This window comes from Bubalus kerabau, chromosome 15 (assembly GCF_029407905.1).
Source record: "Bubalus kerabau isolate K-KA32 ecotype Philippines breed swamp buffalo chromosome 15, PCC_UOA_SB_1v2, whole genome shotgun sequence".
Classification (NCBI taxonomy): Eukaryota; Metazoa; Chordata; class Mammalia; order Artiodactyla; family Bovidae; genus Bubalus; species Bubalus kerabau.
Genome location: NC_073638.1, coordinates 49,989,463 through 50,010,776, shown reverse-complemented (window position 1 = coordinate 50,010,776; position 21,314 = coordinate 49,989,463). Strand labels below are relative to the sequence as shown.

General features: G+C 36.6%; 1 protein-coding gene across 1 annotated transcript; it reads right to left on the bottom strand.

Annotated features, from left to right (window-relative positions):
- Positions 1–7,176: 7,176 nt before the first annotated feature.
- On the bottom strand, positions 7,177–8,127 carry LOC129628294 (olfactory receptor 51V1-like). Its single transcript, XM_055547706.1, has one exon. It carries the CDS (start codon positions 8,125–8,127, stop codon positions 7,177–7,179), a length of 951 nt encoding a protein of 316 aa, XP_055403681.1.
- Positions 8,128–21,314: the final 13,187 nt, after the last annotated feature.

Below are 21,314 nucleotides of genomic sequence, written 5' to 3'. Positions count from 1 at the left end.
TCATAAATATCAATATTTTTGAAGATTAAAAGAAATAGATAAAGCATGGGTCACTGTCAAATACTGTGTATTTGGCACAGTGTGACTCTGGTTGTTTAAATTGATAAGAGCCCACGGGAAATCTTTAGCAATCTCCAGGTTATAGAGAAGCTAAAAAAATCTGAAAATATGATGGTCCTGGTAAGATAATAAAAGTAAAAAGAGAAGTAAATGTATTTTAATTATAATGTAGGACCAGGTTAAAGAAACAGACTACTAGTTACAAAGGCAATAATTCTAAAGAGCTATTCCAACATTCAACCACATATTTTTAAAAACAATGGGGTTGGGATTGTTTGCAAAATTGCCTTGCAGCCATAGACACAGGGAGGGCTGTGAGAACTAATGATGCAATGAGAGAATCAATGAGGCCTCAGAGTGGATCCAGCAAGTGCAAGGATTTACCATTCCAAGAGGAAAGCACCAGCCCTATAAAATTCAGCAAGAGTTCAGAAAAAAATAAGAGTTCTTCACAGAGACAAGGCCAGTTAATATGTTCTGGAACTATGTGTCTTCTTGCAGGAGCTAATGACTAAGATTCATCTCTTTTCCTTGCTAAGGAGTCTTAATACAACATTTAAAACATTTCCTAGATACCTGAATATCATGTTACTTAAAATGAACTTTAGAATGTGCATCTGGGTAATTTACTAGCAGTCAAGCTTTGGGACTCAGTACTGTCACTGCTGAGTCAGGGAATTAAGGTAATTAATTAACTCCTGGTCAGGGAATTAAGATCCTGCCACAAGCAGCACAGAGCGGCAAAAATAAATTAATTACTACATTTGATAAAAGAATGTGTATCTGACATATCAGGCAGAAACTGAAGAAATGTGTATCACAAAAGAAACTGTTAATGGAGGAGTCAGGAAAGTGTAATTGTGATTAGCAATTATAAGACAAAATAGTGCAGAGAATATGTAGAATCATAGTAAAACTGAAGGATGAAAAAGCATAAGGCTTTAAATACTTTTATTAAGAGTGAAGTTAAGAAAAATAAGAGTGCAGTCATTTTCATGTAATTAATTGGAATTACTAGTTTGAAGCATTAGGACACAGTGTAGGCTTGTGACTAAAGAGGACAATCTCTGGAGTCAGAGTTGTAATAATCAAATCTTGGTTCCATTGCTTCTAGGTATAAAATCTTAGGAAACTTATTTTGTATGTGTGGATATTTTGTTAAATTGAGGAAATATATAGGGCACTTATAACAATATCTGGAACATAATAAGTGTCCAGTAAATGTCAATAGGGACTAACAGAGTTTTGCCAAGAGAATGCATAGGTCATAGCAAATACACTCTTCCAACAATGCAAGAGACAGTTCTACACATGGCCTTCACCAGATGGTCAATACCAAAATCAGATTGATTGTACTATTTACAGCCAAAGATGGAGAGGTTCTCTATAGTGAGCAAAAACAAGACCAGGAGCTGACTGTGGCTCAGCTCATGAACTCCTTATTGCCAAATTCAGACTCAAATTAAAAGAAAGTAAGGAATTAGACCATTCAGGTATGACCTAAATCAAATCTTTTACAATTATATAGTGGAAGTGACAAATAGATTCAAGGGATTAGATCGAATAGAGCCTGAACAATTATGGACAGAGGTTTGTAACATTGTACACTAGGTGATGATCAAAACCATCCCCAGGGAAAAGAATGTGAAGAGGAAAAATGGTTGTCTGAGGAGACCTTACAAATAGCTGAGAAAAGAAGAGAAGCTAAAGGCAAAGGAAAAAAAGGAAAGATATATCTGAATGCAGAGTTCCAAAGAATAGTAAGGAGAGATAAGAAAGCCTTCCTAAGTGATCAATGGAAAGAAATAGAGGAAAACAAAAGAATGGGAAAGACTAGAGATCCCTTCAAGAAAATTAGAGATACCAAGGGAACATTTCATGCAAAGATGGGCATAATAAGGAACAGAAATGATATGGACCTAACAGAAGCATAAGATATTAAGAAGAGGTGGCAAGGATACACATAAGAACTATACAGAAAAGATCTTCATGATCTAGATAACCATGATGGTGTGATCACTCACCTAGGGTCAGACATACTGGAGTCTGAACACAAGTGGGCCTTAGGAAGTATCACCAGAACCAAAACTATTGAATGTGATGGAATTCCAGTTGAGCTATTTCAAATCCCAAAAGATGATACTGTTAAGTGCGGCACTCAATATGCCAGAAAATTTGGAAAACTCTGCAGTGGGCACAGGACAGGTCAGTTTTCATTCTAGTCCCAAAGAAAAACAATTCCAAAGATTGTTCAAACTACCGCACAATTGCTGTAGACTCTCATGCTAGCAACATAATGCTGAAAATTCTCCAAGCTAGGCTTCAACAATATGTGAAATGAGAACTTCCAGATGTTCAAGCTGGATTTAGAAAAGGCAGAGGAACAAGAGATCAAGTTTCCAACATCTGTTGGATCATAGAAAAAGCAAAAGAATTCCAGAAAAACATCTACTTCTGCTTCATTGACTACACTGAAGCCTTTGACTATGTGAATCACAACAAACTGTGGAAAATTCTGAAAGAGATGGGAATACCAGACCACTTTACCTGCCTCCTGAGAAATCTGTGTGCGCATCAAGACGCAACAAATAGAAGTGGACATGGAACAACAGACTGGTTCCCAATTGGGAAAGGAGTATGTCAAGGCTGTATATTGTCACCCTGGTTATTTAACTTATATGCAGAATACATCATGTGAAATGCCATGCTGGATGAAACACAAGCTGGAATCAAGATTGAAGAGAGAAATATCAGTAACCCCAGATATGCAGATGATATCACCTTTATGGCAGAAAGTGAAGAGCCTCTTGATGAAAGTGAAAGAGGAGAGTGAAAAAGCTGGCTTAAAACTCAACATTCAAAAAACTAAGATCGTGGTATTTGGCCCCATCAATACATAGCAGACAGATGGAGAAACAATGGAAACAGTGAGAGAAATTATTTTCTTGGGCTCCAAAATCCCTGCAGATAGTGACTGCAGCCATGAAATTGCAAGATGCTTGTTCCTTGGAAGAAAAGCTATGACAAAACTAGACAGCATATTAAAAAACAGAGATGTTAGTTTGCCAACAAAGGTCCATGTAGTCAAAGCTATGGCTTTTCCAATAGTCATGTATGGATGTGAGAGTTGGACTATAAAGCTGAAGAATTGATGCTTTTGAACTGCGGTGTTGGAGAAGACTCTTGAGAGTCCATTGGACTTCAGGTAGATCCAACCAGTCCATCCTAATGGAAATCAGTCCTGAATATTCATTCAAGGACTGATGCTGAAGCTGATGCTCAAGTACTTCGGCCACCTGATGCGAAGAACTAACTTATTAGAAAAGACCCTGATGGTGGGAAAGGTTGAGGCTGGAGGGGAAGGGGACACCAGAGGATGAGATGGTTGGATGGCATCACCGACTTGATGGCCATGATTTTGAGCAAGTTCTGGTTTGGTGTTGGGACTTGATTTTAATATAGTACTGTGGAAAAAAAAATGTTTTACTTATGCCAAAAATGTATTAGCATTATTTTATAACAAGTAGAATTTGCTAAAATTCAGATGTATTATCATAAGAAAAGAATTAGTTGAAACCATTCAGAATATGTATATATATGTGTGTGTATGTATATATTTGTATATATGTGTGTGCATATATATATATATAATATTTTGCCTTTTGGATATTATTAATTTTTCTTTTCTTTCACTAGCATCCTACTGTTATCAACTACTTCTTTTAGAGGGTACCAGCTAGAACAAAGACAGAAAGCAAAGAGTTTGGGATGTAGAAGAAGTTTCTTTTAGATATTAAAACAAAAGAAGAGTAATCGAACCCCTTTCAACACGAGATGGAGAAGAGAAACACAGATAGGCAAGGAGAATTGAAAAGATATAATCTTCAAGGTCTCAGGTTCAGCTGCATTCTTTGGCCCTTATTTAGTGTCAGGGCATGAGAAGCTAGAAACTCAATGTGTTTTAAGGGAGAAGTTAAAAGCAGAAGGAGATTAATAACCTACTACTTATTTATCTCCTGAGGGAGATTTCCATGCAAACTATCTCATGCCATCATCAGAGAGCAGCATTAGGGTAAAAATTAGCACACGGTATATTCAGTGAGGGAACCAGTTTCTTGCTCTTCCACAATGCAGCACATGGATCTAGGTGTTCTTTACAGCATTGTGGGGAACACAAAAATCATGGTGAATGCTGACTAGTAGAGTTGTCAAGGGAACTGTTATGCCTAGGAAACAATGATTCTGCAACCAAAGGCTTAAAAAAAAAAAAATAGAGTCAGGGAAATAAGAGAAAATGGGTCAGTTTTCAGAGCTTGTAGACTAAGAGCCATTTACAGTTGGATTACTAACTAGACTGAAGAGAGTCAGTCAAAATTCAGCAGAGGATGAGAAAAATCAGTGTTCCATACAGAGTGAGGAGGTAAGAGAAGATTCATTTAGCAAGGGTCTGCCAAGTATTACAGACTTAGAAAAGAGTCCCATCCAGTTCTTGAAAGCAGGGCCATGTCAGCTTCCCCTTCAATGCTCACTGTGATGAGGGGTTTGTAGAGAGGTGACAGTTAGTGGCAGAGACCTGTGGAAGAAAGAAATTTCCTGGCAGAGAATATCAGTTTCCAATTGACAGAAAATAAGACACCACGGCAAATATCTTTTTTAAACTCAAGAAATTTAATTGACATTTTAAGTGGAAGAACCATTAATTCTCTGAGAGCAGATAAGACTAAAAATAAACTAAACTCATCACATGTTATTATTTGAGTATAAAGTACAAAACCTGTTACATTAGAATTTTTTATATCATAATACTGGCTGATGAAAGAATGGCCTGCTAAATGGTTGTTTCAAGTGCTAATGCATTTGAAAACTTATATTTACAGCAACACACAATTTAACATTTTTAATTCACACCATGAACACCACCAACAATAAAAACAAATAGAATGATGGGGTGATAACTGCAATGTAAAACGGTACAGTAATGGCAGTGGTAAAAGTGCTGTGAAACTAAAGTGCCCCACAATTATTTTCTACTTTTTAAAAATCCCTTTACTTCAATTTCCTCATCTGCAAAATTGACAGATTATGATTTACCCATGGACTGGCTCTAAGATCAACAGTGAGAATCATTACTGTGTCCTTCCACAGTGCCTGGCATATAATAAGAATCTGATAAATAGAACCTAATTATTATTTTATGACCATTATAATTGTTATTGTGATGGTTAAAAATAAAATCTCACAATATTAGGGAATTGCTTTTAAAATTGCCTGGTGTAGCTGTTTATAAGTGCTTCATTCGAAATCAAAACTATAAAATGCTAACCCAATCAATTAATGAATAGTTTTCCCTATGTAGTACAATGGAATAAAACTCAAATATAAAAATGAGCTGTGGATGCAGGCAACAACAACAAGGTGAATCTCAAAAGTATTATTGCAAGTGAAAGGATCTGGACAAAAAGATTACATTACTTATGATTCAATTTACAGGATCTTCTCTAAAAGCTGCTTCCCAGGTGGCTCAGTGATAAAGAATCTGTCTGCCAACTCAGGAGACATAGAAGATGAGGGTTCAACCCCTGGTCAGGAAGATCTCTGGGAGTAGGAAATGAACCCACTCCAGTACTCTTGCCAGGATAATCCCATGGACAGAGGAGCCTGGTATGCTACAGTCCATGGGGTAACAAAAGACCTAGACACAACTGAGCACACACATAGGGGCTCTCTTAAAGGCAAAACCTATGATAGAAATTAGTTTGGAGGCAGTGGAGAATTTGTGGCTGTGGGAGAAGAGTGACTGCAAAGGGATAAAAGGAACTTGTGGGGTGATGGAAATTTCCATATCTTGATTTCCATATCTTGGTGGTGATTTCATGACTGCAAATATTTTTGAGAACTTATCAGACAGTGCACGTACATACATCTAAACAGAGTGAACTACTATTTGAAAGTATGCATTAACAAAACATGCCTTAAACATATCAAGTAGATTATATAAATATCCTTGCAACAATAATGTAAGGAAATTTACACATACCAAGAGTCCAAATGTGTGCATTATTTTGCTATCCATGATTTATTTGTGTTCTTGCTCACTTTTATTTTATGAAAGGTTTATGATGGTTGTGGAACCATTTAACAAACTTCATGTTAAAAAGTACAGAGGGGAGATAGGAAGGAAAGACTTTTCATGTGATTTGAAAATAAAACAGAGAATATATTGAAGTCATATCACCTACTACCACCTAAAAATTTGATGTATCATTTAATCTTTGTGTGTTTTAAACTACAAATCATATATGTATTAGAAAATAGCATCTACCACAGAGTCTTGATGGGGAGATAAATTAGAAACGTTTTTCTTTGATCACAGTAACATTCTCTCCCCATTGGATATAAATGATCTATGGGTTCATAGGAAACATTTTCAAATGGTTTTCAAGGGGAATAGCTATTTGTATTGTTCCCTGGATTAAGAAAATAAAACTAATCACAAAAGTATATTTTTTTTTTCTAATCTGGAAATTACTGATTGTCTCTCTCTCCAGTTCAGTAGGGTGGGAGTGGGGAAGACTGGCCGATGGGCAAAAAGCATCAAGATTAATTTTTTGTTGTTTGCTTGCTTCATTGCTTTTTAAATTTATTCAAAAAGGTCAAATTCTCTATTATGCTTATTTAGTTATATTGCCATGGGACTAAACTGGGAAAATGGGTAGACAATAAACAAGAATGTCATTTACAGTAGGGAGAATTTGAGTAAGATAAATTTTGGTCCTTAAGTAATTACTTGGGGGATTTTAATCAGCAAAATGTGCCTTTTATAATGAATGAATCCCAAACTGGCCATAGTGAGATGAATTTTAATAGCTAATCTGCCTCAGACCTTATTATGATTCAGAAGCTATTATATATGTATTTTCAGATATACAAAAATCATTGACAGCATAACTCATGTCAATTTCACTGATATGATAGTTTCAAGGAAAATGCAGAGGAAAGTATTTGTAAAATGGAAAGCCTCATTCAAATGAAAGTCATTAAACATATTTTAATTATTCACTGACTCTTACCCTTTTGAACTCCTTTGCTGACTTTTAAATACATTCACATTTGATATTAAGACTTACATTTTTTCAAGTAAAACAATCTCTGGACTCTTCTTCGTATTTGCTGAGTCTTGATACTATAAATAATGGGGTTCATCAAGGGCGGGAAAAGGATATAGACATTGCCCATGAGAACATGAACCCAGGGTGAGAGGTGTCTGCCAAAACGATGAACCATGGTCAGACCAATGATTGGGATGTAGAAAACCAAAACAGCACAGATGTGAGATACACAGGTCTGCAAAGACTTGACTCTCTCTTCTCGTGATGCAATTGCTAAGACGGCATGCAAGATCATGATATAGGAGATAATGATGAGCACTGCATCCAGCAACAAGTTGCTGATCACCAGGGCCAGACCATAGATGCTATTGAAGCGAATGTCTGAACAGGCCATTCGAATTAAGTCTTGGTGCAGGCAGAAAGAGTGAGAAAGGATGTGGGGGTGACAATAATTTAAGAACTTTAGGCGAATAATGACTGGAGGTATGAGCATAGAACTCCTACATAAGATTGCCACCCCAATCTTCATGATTTTGTCATTAGTTAGGATGGAGGAATAGCGTAGTGGGTTGCAAATGGCAATGTAACGGTCAAAAGCCATAGTAAGGAGGACAGAGGACTCCATGAAGGACAGACCATGGATGAAATAGGACTGGGCAATGCAGGAATCCAGGCTGATCTCTTGAATGACCCCCCATAAGATTCCCAGCACTGTGTGCACGGTGGACAGCCCCACACACAGGTCAGTGAGGGCCAGCATGGCCAGGAAGTAGAACATGGGCTGGTGCAGGCTCGGCTCAGTCCTGATCACATGGAGCACCATGCAGTTCCCCAGGAAAACCATAGCATAAATGGAGGCAAAAGGGATGGAGAGCCAGAGATAGTCAACTTCTAAGCCAGGAAAACCAGTGAGAGTAAATCTGGAACTATTGAAGTTCAGGATAGAGATAGCAGACATTAATAGAGGATTAAAAATATTTCTAGAGAGGTATTAAAAATTAGATCACTTTATGACCCTTTAATTTCTAGTACTGTTTGTCTGCTTTTGAGAAGAAAATATAATACAGTTTCCTCGAGTATCATGAACTCCGCAAAGTAGAGGCCTGATTCATTATTCTTTAGATCAAGAACCAGTTGTCTAAACATAGCTATTCCAGTGCTAGTGACTAAGAATGTCAGAAGACTAGAGGGTTTTATGCAGAAACAATAATGTTAATAGGCTCATGGGACTTGGTTGGGGATACACTTCTGGGATCTCTGTTTATTTCTAAAGGAAGATAATATATGGCCACAGGAGCATACTGCTGCCATGGCTGGCAACACCACTGGGAAAATGTAAAATGCATGTGTAATTTTTCTCTTGGGTAGAACAGCTGATCATTTTACTATCACCAAAGTATCATAAGATCCCAAAGGAGATAGACTTGTTAAAGTAACCTAACTTTGCATAAAATAAAGTTAGCCAAAATAAATCTGACAAAATAAGTGGAATCAGAACTGTTGTGTGGTGTATTCCACACTGCTTAGCTTCTAATAAATTATTTACTGATTTTAGTTGTACTTTATTTTTCTTCTCTATGTTCATGTATCTCTTTATCCTGTTAAAAGCTTTCTAACTTTTCTGACATTCTCAATACTTTTACTTTTTATGTCTTTCTATAAAATATAAGTCATGCATTTTAGACTGTAAAGTCCAAAGCTTGCATTTGATCTTGAGTAATAGCTGGGCATGAAATAGCTAGATCATATGGTAGATATTTAACACTTTGGCAAGAATAGAGTGGAATGAAATATTTGAGTGTTCTAAGGAAAAAAAAAAAACAGTCTAAATTCTACATGTAGTGACATTATCCTTCAAAAGTGAAAGAAATGTTTTCTCAGGTGTGCAGAAACAGAGAATCAATAGGTAATAAACTGACACTGCAAGAATTACTTTAAAAAGTTCCTCAGCATAATGAAAAATGATATTGTCAGAAATTTAGATCCACATTAAAAAAGCATCAGAAATGGAATACTGAAGCTGGATACTTTATTTTTATTTTTAATTGATGTAACAGATGACCATTTATTCAAAGAAATAGTTGTAGGAATTTATTTTATGATTATATGGGTAAGTGAATGATTAACAGCAATGTTATAAAACATGGAAAAGAGAAACTGGGAGTTGGGACTATTCTAATGTAAGTTACCTTCAGTACTCATAAAGTGGCATGTTATTGAGTCGCTAAGTCATGTCTGACTCTTTTTTAACCCCATAGACTGTAGCCTGCCAGGTTCCCCCATGCATGGGATTTCCTAGGCAAGAATACTGGAGTGAGTTGCCATTTCCTTCTCCAGGGAATCTTCCAGACCCAGGGATTGAACCTGCATCTCCTGCACAGCAGGCAGATTCTCTACTGCTGTGCCACCAGGGAAGCACATAAAGTGATATATTACTGTTTAAAAGTGAACTTGGATTAGGCACTCACTAAACAAAAATGAAAAATGGGTAAAATTGATATGCAAGCAAATAAAAAGGAATCATCTAATGTGCTTAATTAAAACTAGGGAAGGGGAAAAAAGAGAGGAAGAAGGGAACAAAAACAAGAAAGAAGAGAAAAGTAGAACAAGTATAACTTATAGAAAACAATATCAAACATGGCTGATTTTAATCCAATTAAATTAAAGATCACTTTAGGTGTGAAATATCTGAATATCAAAAGTAATAGGGATAACTTGTCAGAGCGGATTTTAAAAACATAATTATATATTGTCTACATGATACCACTTTAAAGGCATAGGTTAAAAAAAAAAACATTGTATGAACATTGATAAAAATAAATCTGAATTAAATACATTGTTTTCAGACAAAACTGATTTCAGAACAATGAAAACTATTATGATGAAGTAGTACATGACATAGTAAAAAGAAATGGGGGATGTGGGGACAATTTTTACCCAAAATTAGTATTCAGAGCTTTTGTGGCTATTTGTGGACATGCTCAGAGAGGGAGAAAATTGAGTCTCCTGATGTAAATACATGTCCCTGATGTAATACTCTCCTTTCTTGATTCAGCTCTGGTACTGTAAATAATCTTCTTCATGATCTATTTCGTGCCATCATTTAAACATTTTTGTACTTTTGATGATAAATTTGCTGCTTGAAATGTCTCCAAACATAGTGCTGTCTAGTATAACAGCAAGAAGGCTGGGATGTGCCTTACAGAGAAAATGTGTGTGTTACACAACCTTTCTTCAAGTGTGATTCATACTGCTGTTGTGAGTTCAAAGTCAATGAATCCACGATAGAGTACATCCAGGAAAAAAAAAAAGAGAGAGAAAATACCTGCATCCATATATGAGGGCCCTCCAGAAAGTGCTATAATAACATCTGTAGTGCATCATGAAGCTTGAAGAAAATGGGATAACAGCTAAATTTGTGGATTCATGAGATGACAGCTGACAAAAAAATTCATAGTGGACATCATTGTTGAGTGATTGAAAGCCAAAGAAATTAATGGTCAAGATTTTTGAGTGTTTCAAATGGCCTTTTGGCATGGTAAATATTAAATGTTAGAATAGTTTTTATATATGAGGAAGCAGAGGAAGATTTTTTTAATTAATTTATTATTTATTAAAGGATAATTGCTTTACAGAATTTTGCTGTTTTTGGTCAAACCTCAACATGAATCAGCCATAGATATACATATATCCTCTCACTTTTGAACCTTCCTCCCATCTTCCTCCTCATCCCACACCTCTAGGTTGATACAGAGCCCATATTTGAGCTTCCTGAGCCATACAGCAAATTCCTGTTGGCTATCTATTATACATATGGTAATATAAGTTTCCATACATCTCACCCTCTCCTTTCTTCTCCCCATGTCCATAAGTCTCTTCTCTAGGTTTCTCCATTGCTGCCCGTAAACAAATTCTTCAGTACCATTTTTCTAGATTCTGTATATATGCATTAGAATATGATATTTATCTTTCACTTTCTGATTTCACTTTGTTTAATAGGTTCTGCGTTCATCTGGGGCTGCCCCGGTGGCTCAGAGGTTAAAGCATCTGCCTGCAATGTAGGAGACCTGTGTTCGATCCCTGGGTCGGGAAGATCCCCTGGAGAAGGAAATGGCAACCCACTCCAGTATTCTTGCCTGGAGAATCTCATGGACGGGGGAGGCTGGTGAGCTACAGTCCACGGGGTTGCAAAGAGTTGGACACGACTGAGCGACTTCACTTCACTTCACTGCATGTTCATCCACCCCATTAGAACTGACTCAGATGTGTTCCATTTTATGGCTGAGTAATATTCCACTATGTATATGTACCACACTTCTTTATCCATTCATCTGTTGATGGACATCTAGATTGCTTCCATGTTCCAGCTATTGTAAATAGTGCTGCAGTGAACAATGGGATACATGTGTCTTTTTCAATTCTGGTTTCCTCAGGGTATATGCCGAAGAGTGGGATTGCTGGGTCATATGGTAGTTTTATACCTAGTTTTTAAGGGAATCTCCATACTGTCTTTCATAGTGGCTGTATTGATTTACATTCCCCCCAACAGTGCAAGAGCCTTCCCTTTTCTCCAAAACCTCTCCAGCATTTATTGTTTGTAGACTTTTGGATGATGGCCATTCTGACCAGTGTGAGGTGATATCTCATTGTAGTTTTGATTTGCATTTCTCTAATAATGAGTGATGTTGAGCATCTTTTCATGTGTTTGTTGGGTATCTATAGGTATTCTTTTGAGAAACGTCTGTTTAGATCTTTTTCCCACTTTTTGATGGGCTTGTTTGTTTTTCTGATATTGAGTTGTATGAGCTGCTTGTATATTTTGGAAATTAATCCTTTCTCAGTTGTTTCATTTGATACTATTTTCTCCCATTCTTAGGGTTGTCTTTTCACCTTGCATATTATATATATACAATATATTACATTGTTGTGTAAAAGCTTTTAAGTATAATCAGGTCCCACTTGTTTACTTCTGTTTGTATTTCCATTATTCTAGGAGGTGAGTGTTCTACTTATGTTTTCCTCTAAGAGTTTTACAGTTTCTCATCTTACATCTAGGTCTTTATTCTATTTTGAGTTTGTTTTGGGGTATGGTGTTAGGAAGTGTTCTGATTCTTTCTTTTACACGTAGCTGTCTAATTTTCTCAGCACCATTTATTGAAGAGTCTTTCTTTGTCCCATTGTATATTCTTGCCTTGTTTGTCAAAAATAAGATATCCATAAATACATGGGTTTATTTCTGTGCTTTCTATCTTGCTCCATTGGTCTATATTTCTGTTTTTGTGCCAGTACCATATTGTCTTGACATGTGTAGCTTGTAGTACAATCTGAAGTCAGTAAGGTTGATTCCTCCGACTCCATTCTTTTTTCTCAAGACTGTTTTGGCTATTCGGGGTCGTTTGTGTTTACATATAAATTGTGAATTTTTTTGTTCTAGTTCTGTGAAAAATACCATTGGTAATTTGATAGGGATTGCATTGAATCTGTAGATTGCATTTGATAATATAGTCATTTTCACAATATTGATTCTTCCTACTCAGGAACATGGAATATCTCTCCATCTGTTTATGTCATCTTTGATTTCTTTCATTAGTGTCTTATAATTTTCTGCATGCAGTTCTTTTGTCTCCTTAGGTAAGTTTATTCCTAGATATTTAATTCTTTATGTTGTAATGGTGAATGGGATTGATTCCATAATTTCCCTTTCTGATTTTTCATTGTTAGTATATAGAAATGCAAGTCATTTCTGTGTATTGATTTTGTATCCTGCAACTTTGCTGAATTCACTGATTAGCTCTTGTAAGTTTCTGATACTATTTTTAGGATTTTGTATGTACAGTATCATGTCATCTACAAACAGTGAGAGCTGAATTTCTTCCTTTCTGATCTGGATTCATTTTATTTATTTATTTATTTCTTCTCTGATTGCTGTGGCTAGGACTTCCAGAACTATATTGAATGATATTTGTGAAAGTGGACCCTGTTGTCTTGTTCCTGTTCTTAGAGGGAATGCTTTCAGTTTTTCACCATTGACAATAAAGTTTGCTGTAGGCTTATGATACATGACCTTTACTATGTTTGAGTATGTTCTTTCTATGCCCATTTTTTGAAGAGTTTTAACCATAAATTGGTGCTGAATTTTGTCAAATGCCTTTTTTGCATCTATTGAGATTATCATATGGTTTTTATCTTTCCATTTGTTAATATGGTGTATCACATTGATTTGCATATATTGAAGTAGCCTTGCATCCCTGAAATAAACTCAACTTGACCATCGTGTATGAGCTTTTTGATGTGTTGCTGAATTCTGTTTGCTAAAATTTTGTTGAGGATTTTTGCATCTATGTTCATCAGTGATATTGGCCTATAGTTGTCTTTTTTGTGTGTTGTCTTTTTTTGCTTTTGGTATCAGGATGATGGTCACTTCATAGAATGAGTTTGGAAGTGTTCCTTTCTCTACAATTTTTTGAAAGAGTTTTAGAAGGATAGGCACTAGCTCTTCTCTAAATGTTTGATAGAATTCTCCTGTGAAGCCATTTGGCCTTGGGCTTTTGTTTTGTTTTGTTTTGTTTTTGGGAGATTTTTGATCACAGCTGCAATTTCAGTGCTTTTAATTGGGCTGATCATAATTTCTATTTCTTCTTGGTTCAGTCTTGGAAGATAGAATTTTTCTAAGAATCTGTCCATTTCTTCCGGGTTATCTATATTTATTGCCATATAGTTGTTCATAATAGTCTCTAATACTCCTTTGTATTTCCACATTATCTGTTGTAACCTCTCCTTTTTCATTTCTAATTTTGTTGATTTGATTCTTCTCTCTTTTTTCCTTGATGAGTCTGGCTAAAGGTTTGTCAAGTTTGTTTATCTTCTCAAAGAACCAGCTTTAAGTTTTATTTACCTTTACTATTGTTTCTTTTATTTCTTTTTCACTTATTTCTGCTCGGATCTTTATGATCTTTCCTTCTACTAATTTTGGGGTTTTTAAGTTCTTTTTCCAGTTGTTGTAGGTGTAAAGGTAGGTTGTGTATTTGATGCTTTTCTTGTTTCTTGAGGCAGGATTGTATTGCTATAAACTTCTCTCTTAGAACTGCTTTTGCTTTATCCCATAGGTTTTGAGCTGTGTTTTCATTGTTACTTGTTTCTAGAAATTTTTTGATTTCTCTTTTGATTTCTTCAGTAACCTGTTGATTATTTAGAAACCTGTTGTTTAATATCCATGTGTTTGTGTTTCTTACAGCTTTTTTCTTGTAATTAATATCTAGTCTCATAGTGTTGTCATTGGAGAAGATGCTTGATACAATTTCCTTTTTCTTAAATTCATTGAGGCTTGATTTGTGATCCAAGATGTGGTCTATCCTGGAGAATGTTCCATGTGCACTTGAGAAGAAGGTGTATTCTTCTGCATTTGGATGGAATGTCCTGAAGATATCAAAGAGATCCATCTCATTTAATGGGCCATTTAAGATTTGTGTTTCCTTATTAATTTTCTGTTTTAACGATTGTACATTGGTATGAGTAGGGTGTTAAAGTCTCCTACTATTATTGTGTTACTGTCAATTTCTCCTTTTATGTCTACTAGTGTTTGTCTTACGTATTGAGGTGCTTCTATGTTGGGTAAATTAGATATTTACAATTGCTATGCCTTCCTCTTGGATTGATCCCTTGATCATTATGTAGCGACCTTCCTTATCTCTTGTAATGTTCTTTATTTTAAGTTCCATTTTGTCTGTTATGAATATTACTACTCCAGCTTTCTTTTGCTTCCCATTTGCAAGGAATATATTTTTCCATCCTCTCACTTTCCATCTACATGTGTTTCTAAGCCTGAAATGGGTTTCTGGTATACAGTATATATAGAGGTTTTATTTTATATCCATTTAGCCAGTCTGTGTCTTTTGGTTGGAACATTTAATCCATTTATGTTTAAAGTAATTATTGATATATATGTCCCTGTTGCCATTGTCTTAATTATTTGGGGTTGATTTTGTAGATCTTTTTTTCTTCTCTTGTATTTCTTGACTGTGTAAGTCTCTTTAACATTTGTTGTAAAGCTGGTTTGGTGGCACTGAATTTTCTTAACTTTTGCTTATCTTAAATATTTTTTATTTCTCCATAAATTTTGAATGAGATTCTTGCTGGGAACAGTAATCTTGGTTGTAGATTTTCCCCTTTCATTTCTTAAAATATATCCTGCAATTCCCTTCTGGCCTGAAGAGTTTCTGTTGAAAGATCAGCTGTTAAGCATGTGGAATTTCCCTTATGTTTTACTTGTTGCTTCTCCCTTGCTACTTTTAATATTCTTTCTTTCTGTTTGGTCTTTGTTAGTTTGATTAGTGTGTGTGTTGGTGTGTTTCTCCTTGGATTTATCCTGTATGGGACTCTTTGTGCCTCTTGGACTTGATTGGCTATTTCCTTTTCCATGTTGGGGAAATTTTCAACTATAATTGCTTCAAAAATTTTCCCATACCCTTTCTTTCTCTCTTCCTCTTCTGGGATCCGTATAATGAGAATGTTGGTGCATTTGATATTGTCCCACAGGTCTGAGACTGTCCTCAAGTTCTTTTAATTCTTTTTACTTTATTCTGCTCTTTAGAAATTATTTCCACCATTTTATCTTCCAGCTAATTTGTTCTTCTGCTTCAAATATTTTGCCATTGATTCCTTCTAGAGTATTTTTAATTTCAGTAATTGTGTTGTTTGTCTCTGTATGTTTAGTTTTTAATTCTTCTAGTTTTTTGTTAATTGATTCTTGCATTTTCTCCATTTTGTTTTCAAGGTTTATGATCATCTTTACTATCATTATTCTGAATTCTTTTTCAGGTAGGTTGCCTCTTTCTTCTTCATTTATTTGAACTTCTGTGTTTCTAGTTGTTCCTTCATTTGTGTAGCATTTCTCTTCCTTGTCACTATTTTTTTTTTAATTTATTATGTTTGAGGTCTTCTTTTCCCAGGCTTCAGGTTGAATTCTTTCCTTGAAGAAGGTTGAATCCTTTCTTCCTTTGGTTTCTGCCCTCCTAAAGTTGGTCCAGTCATTTTTGTAAGCTTCATATAGGGTGAGACTTGTGCTGAGTTTTTGTTTGTTTGATTTTCCTCTGACGGGCAAGGCTGAGTGAGGTGGTAATCCTGTCTGCTGATACTTGGGTTTGTATTTTTGCTTTTTTTGTTGTTTAAATGAGGCCTCCTGCACAGGGTGCTACTGGTGGTTGGCTGATGCCAGGTCTTGTATTCAAATGGTTTCCTTTCTGTGAGTTCTTGCTATCTGATACTCCTTGACATTAGTTCTCTGGTAGTCTAGAGTCTTTGAGTCAGTGTTCCCACTCCAGTGGTTCAGGGCTTGAGCTTATTGATGTATGATGCAGGTAGTTCCTCAGGTCACAGACTCATAGAAGACAGATATGGGATTTGAATCTTATCCAGTTTCATAGAAAACCCAGTGCTTATCTTAGTAAAGCACAGTGTAGAACTCTGGTGGAATCCTTGACCTCAAAGAGCTTCTTGGCATCCCTTACAGGCCACTCCTCAGAGCTCTCCCTGGAACTGCCAACATGCACTGGCCTCTTGCTCCAGTGCACTTTAAGTCCCATGACTGCTGGGCTTGAAATGTTTTCACTCACATTGTGACCCGTGGTAGCATGGAGAGGAGGCCACTGGGCCTCTGAATGTTGAAAGTAAGCTTGGAGCCGAGGTGCTGGTCATTGTGTCGGACACAGGGCTCTGACACGTGATCTCTCAGGAATCAGGAAGATATTTTTTAAATATCTGCTAAGTGTTATATAGGGAAAGAGTTTTGTGCATGAACTAGTTTTCAGTGTTTGTGAGACTGGCTTGTCTTACAGAGTCATGGGCAAGTGAATCTATATAACATAACAGTAGTTCTGTTATGCTATTATATGCACAAAGCTGTCAAAAGCAAAAAAAATACAAAGATGCTGTGACCAAGACTTGTAGAAATCTACCCTTGTATTTCCCCTAGAAACAGTATTTATGTGGTCACCAGTTCAGTGTATGTGGCAACTTTATAGAACACAACTACCATGAATAATGAGAATTAGCTGTATAAAGGTGGACTCAAGGTTTTCAGTATAAGTAGGTAGATTTAATACCTAGCTAACGCCCCTGAAAGAACCAATAGGAGCAGGGTTTATCCAATAGAACTGACCTGTCTAGAATGCAAATCTCAGCTTCTGAATAGTGATCTGTATGAAAAAGAGCCATAACTTTTTCAGAAAATGGATGATTCCAGGGCCAGGTTAGTGAAAGTACATTGAATACACTGTTGTGCCAGAAACCAAAGAAGTGCTCCAAGAATAATGAACACAAGTCAAAAGCATGCCAAAGCCAGATTATGGTGCCCCCAACTGGCCAAATCTGGAACATTATAAAATCAACATTAAATTGAACACTAAAAATAATGATAGTGAATATTCTCTCCCCCAAAATACTTATTAAATGACAAAAGAAAATATGTAACTTTATAGGAACAAACCCTGGCTGACCTCACCTAACAAGATAATCATCCACAATGGGGTAAATTCAGGCATAACCTGAAACAGATGCATGGGAAGAAAAGAGACTGACAACCATGGCATTCCTGCATAATTGGAATCTAACCATGAGGACCCATCAAACAAACCCCATTGAGGGACATTCTACAAAATACATGACCTGTGATGTTCAAGTTTGTGTCATATAAAACAAGACAATTTTGAGGAAGTATCAGAGAAAAGACTAAAATAACAGAACTATTAATACTAACACAAATAATTCTGAACCAGAATTTTTTTAATAAAAGTTACATTAAAGGTACAATTGGAGAAAGTTAAATTGGGTTCTACAAATTCAATGGTAGTAATGTGTCTGTGTTAATTTCATGATTTGATGGTTGTATTATTGTCATTAGGAGATTGTCATTATTTGTAGAAAACACATACTAAGGAATTTGAGGATCATGAGACATCAGATAAGAAACTTACTCTAAATGAATCAGGACAACTGTTTTGTGTGCTGTATTTGAAAGTTTTAAACAAGAAAAGATTTACTGAATTGTCTCAGAGGAACAAATTGAATAAAAGTTATCTAAAATTTCACATTCAGCATTTGACAATAATTATACACATATGAAGATAAGAAAATAAATTAAGTATTTCATAGATAAGTGCATGATGAACTAAGTATAATTAACCCTAATTGAATGTTTTAGCAATATGTGTATGTGCTCAGTCTTATCTACTTTTTGCAACCCCATGAACTGTAACCTGCCAGCCTCCTCTGTCTAAGGAATTTTCCAGGCAAGAATACCAAAGCAGGTTGCCATTTCATCCTCCAGGGGGTCTTCTCCATGCAGAGATCAAATCCATGTCCCTTGGATTTCAGGTGTATTCTTACCACTAGTGCTGCCTGTGAAGCCCAAATGTGTGTCATTATTATAGCATATTTTCAAAAAATTTTATTATATGGTTCTCTTTATTATGCCTGTCAAAAAGGAGACATATTTAGCTACAGTTCAGAAGAAAGATCAACTAAAAAAAATAAAGAAATTTAGAGAAAAATAAATCAATTTACTTTCTCAATTATGTCAAACTCTTTGCAACCTCATTAACTGCAGCACACCAGGCATCCCTGTACATCACCAACTCCTAGAGCTTACTCAAACGTATGTCCATTGAGTCGGTGATGCCATTCAACGATCTCATCCTCTGTGTCCCTTTCTACTCCTGCCTTCAATCTTTCCCAGCATCAGGGTCTTTTCCATTGAGTCAGTCCTTTGCATCAGGTGGCCAAATTATTGGAGCATCAGCTTCAGCATCAGTCTTTCCAGTGTATATTCAGGACCGATTTCCTTTAGGATTGACTGGGTGGATCTCTGTGCAGTCCAAGGGACTCTCAAGAGTCTTCCCTAACACCACAGTTCAAAAGCATCAATTCTTTGGTGCTCATCCTTCTTTATAGTCCAACTCACACATCCATACATGACTACTTGAAAAACCATAGCTTTGACTAGATGGACCTTTGTTGGCAAAGTATTGTCTCTGCTTTTTAATATGCTGTCTAGGTTGGTCATAACTTTTCTTCCAGTGAGCAAGCGCCTTTTAATTTCATGGCTGCAGTCACCATCTGCAGTGATTTTGGAGCCCAAGAAAATAATGTCTCTCACTGTTTTCATTGTTTCCCAACCTATTTGCCAAGAAATGATGTGACTGGATTCCATGATCTTAGTTTTCTGAATGTTGAGTTTTGAGCCAGGTTTTTCACTCTTTTCTTTCACTTTCATCAAGAGCCTTTTTAGTTCTTCCTTGCTTTCTGCCATAAGGGTGGTGTCATCTGCATATCTGAGGTTATTGCTGTTTCTCCTGGCAATCTTGACTTGTGCTTCATCCAGCCCTGCATTTTGCATGATGTACTCCATTACTTTGTCCACCTCATGTGAAGAGTTGACTCATTGGAAAAGACTCTGATACTGGGAGGGATTGGGGGCAGGAGGAGAAGGGGATGACAGAGGATGAGATGGCTGGATGGCATCACCGACTCGATGGACATGAGTTTGAGTGAACTCCGGGAGTTGGTGATGGACAGGGAGGCCTGGCATGCTGCAATTCATGGGGTCACAAAGTGTCGGACATGACTGAGCAACTGAACTGAACTGAACTCTGCATGTAGATTAAATCAGCAGGTTGACAATATTCAGCTTTGACATACTTCTTTCCTTATTTGGAACTAGTCTGTTGTTCCATGTCCAGTTCTAACTATTGCTTCGTGACCTGCACACAAATTTCTCAAGAGGCAGGTAAGATGGTCTTGTATTCCCATCTCTTTAAGAATAAAGTAATAAATAATAAGTAAGCAATAAATAATGAATAGGTAAATAATAAAACAAAAAATAAGACTTACTAAAACATTTCTTATTTCAAAGTGAAAACAAGTCAAGAAAAATGCTTCAGAATGCTGATATTCTATTTTCCTATTGAATGTTAATGTTTTGCCTTCTCCTTTTGAGTAAGTGTTAAATTTTCAGTCCATACCATTATGTTCCTCTAAAGCAGAGACATTACTTTGCCAACAAAGGTCCATCTAGTCAAGGCTATGGTTTTTCCAGTGGTCATGTATGGATGTGAGAGTTGGACTGTGAAGAAAACTGAGTGCCGAAGAATTGATGCTTTTGAACTGTGGTGTTGGAGAAGACTCTTGAGAGTCCCTTGGACTGCAAGGAGATCCAACCAGTCCATTCTAAAGGAGATCAGCCCCGGGATTTCTTTGGAAGGAAAGATGCTAAAGCTGAAACTCCAGTACTTTGACCACCTCATGCGAAGGGTTGACTCATTAGAAAAGACTCTGATAATGGGAGGGATTGGGGGCAGGAGGAGAAGGGGATGACAGAGGATGAGATGGCTGGATGGCATCACTGAATCAATGGACGTTGAGTTTGAGTGAATTCTGGGAGTTGGTGATGGACAGGGAGGCCTGGCGTGCTGCGATTCATGGGGTCACAAAGAGTCAGAGACGACTGAGCGACTGAACTGAACTGAAGATTAAAAAAGAGTTGTGGACTCCCTGGAAAATGCAGTTATTCATCTATTCTTCACATTTCCAGGAACTACTAGTTTATAAGTGACCACACAGAATCTCTCACTTACATCATTTACCCAAGGGGACACAGGTGTCCCAGGAGCATGGGTTCACTGAACTCACACAATCAGTCCTCTACTTTCCTTCCTCATAAATGTGAACACTCGGACTGCCTGGGCTCAAGGACTTGGGATGGAGAGAGTGTGCAGAGGCTTCTCAGGAGCAGCAGAACAGACAGCACTGTGCTCTCACTAACTGCAGTCACTGTCACCTGCCTTGTGTGCTGCTAGTCTCTCAGAGACTGAAAGGGAATGAAGTTTATGACTCACTCTGCCTAAAATCATCAGGATCTTGATTATCTTCTCTAACTTCTCAGACTAATACCAAGGAGGTTCCCTATGAAGTCATCTTGTGCTGTAACTTCTAATACAGAGTTGACACTCCCTGGGATTCTACAATCAGCTTTCCCTGGGTGATAATCCAAGAGGGTGTGTTATATCTGACTATTCTTATAGGCAGCAGAAAGTTTAAACAAAATTGTGAATAAATATTTATTTTAACTTGGAAATTATTTTTCAAATATTC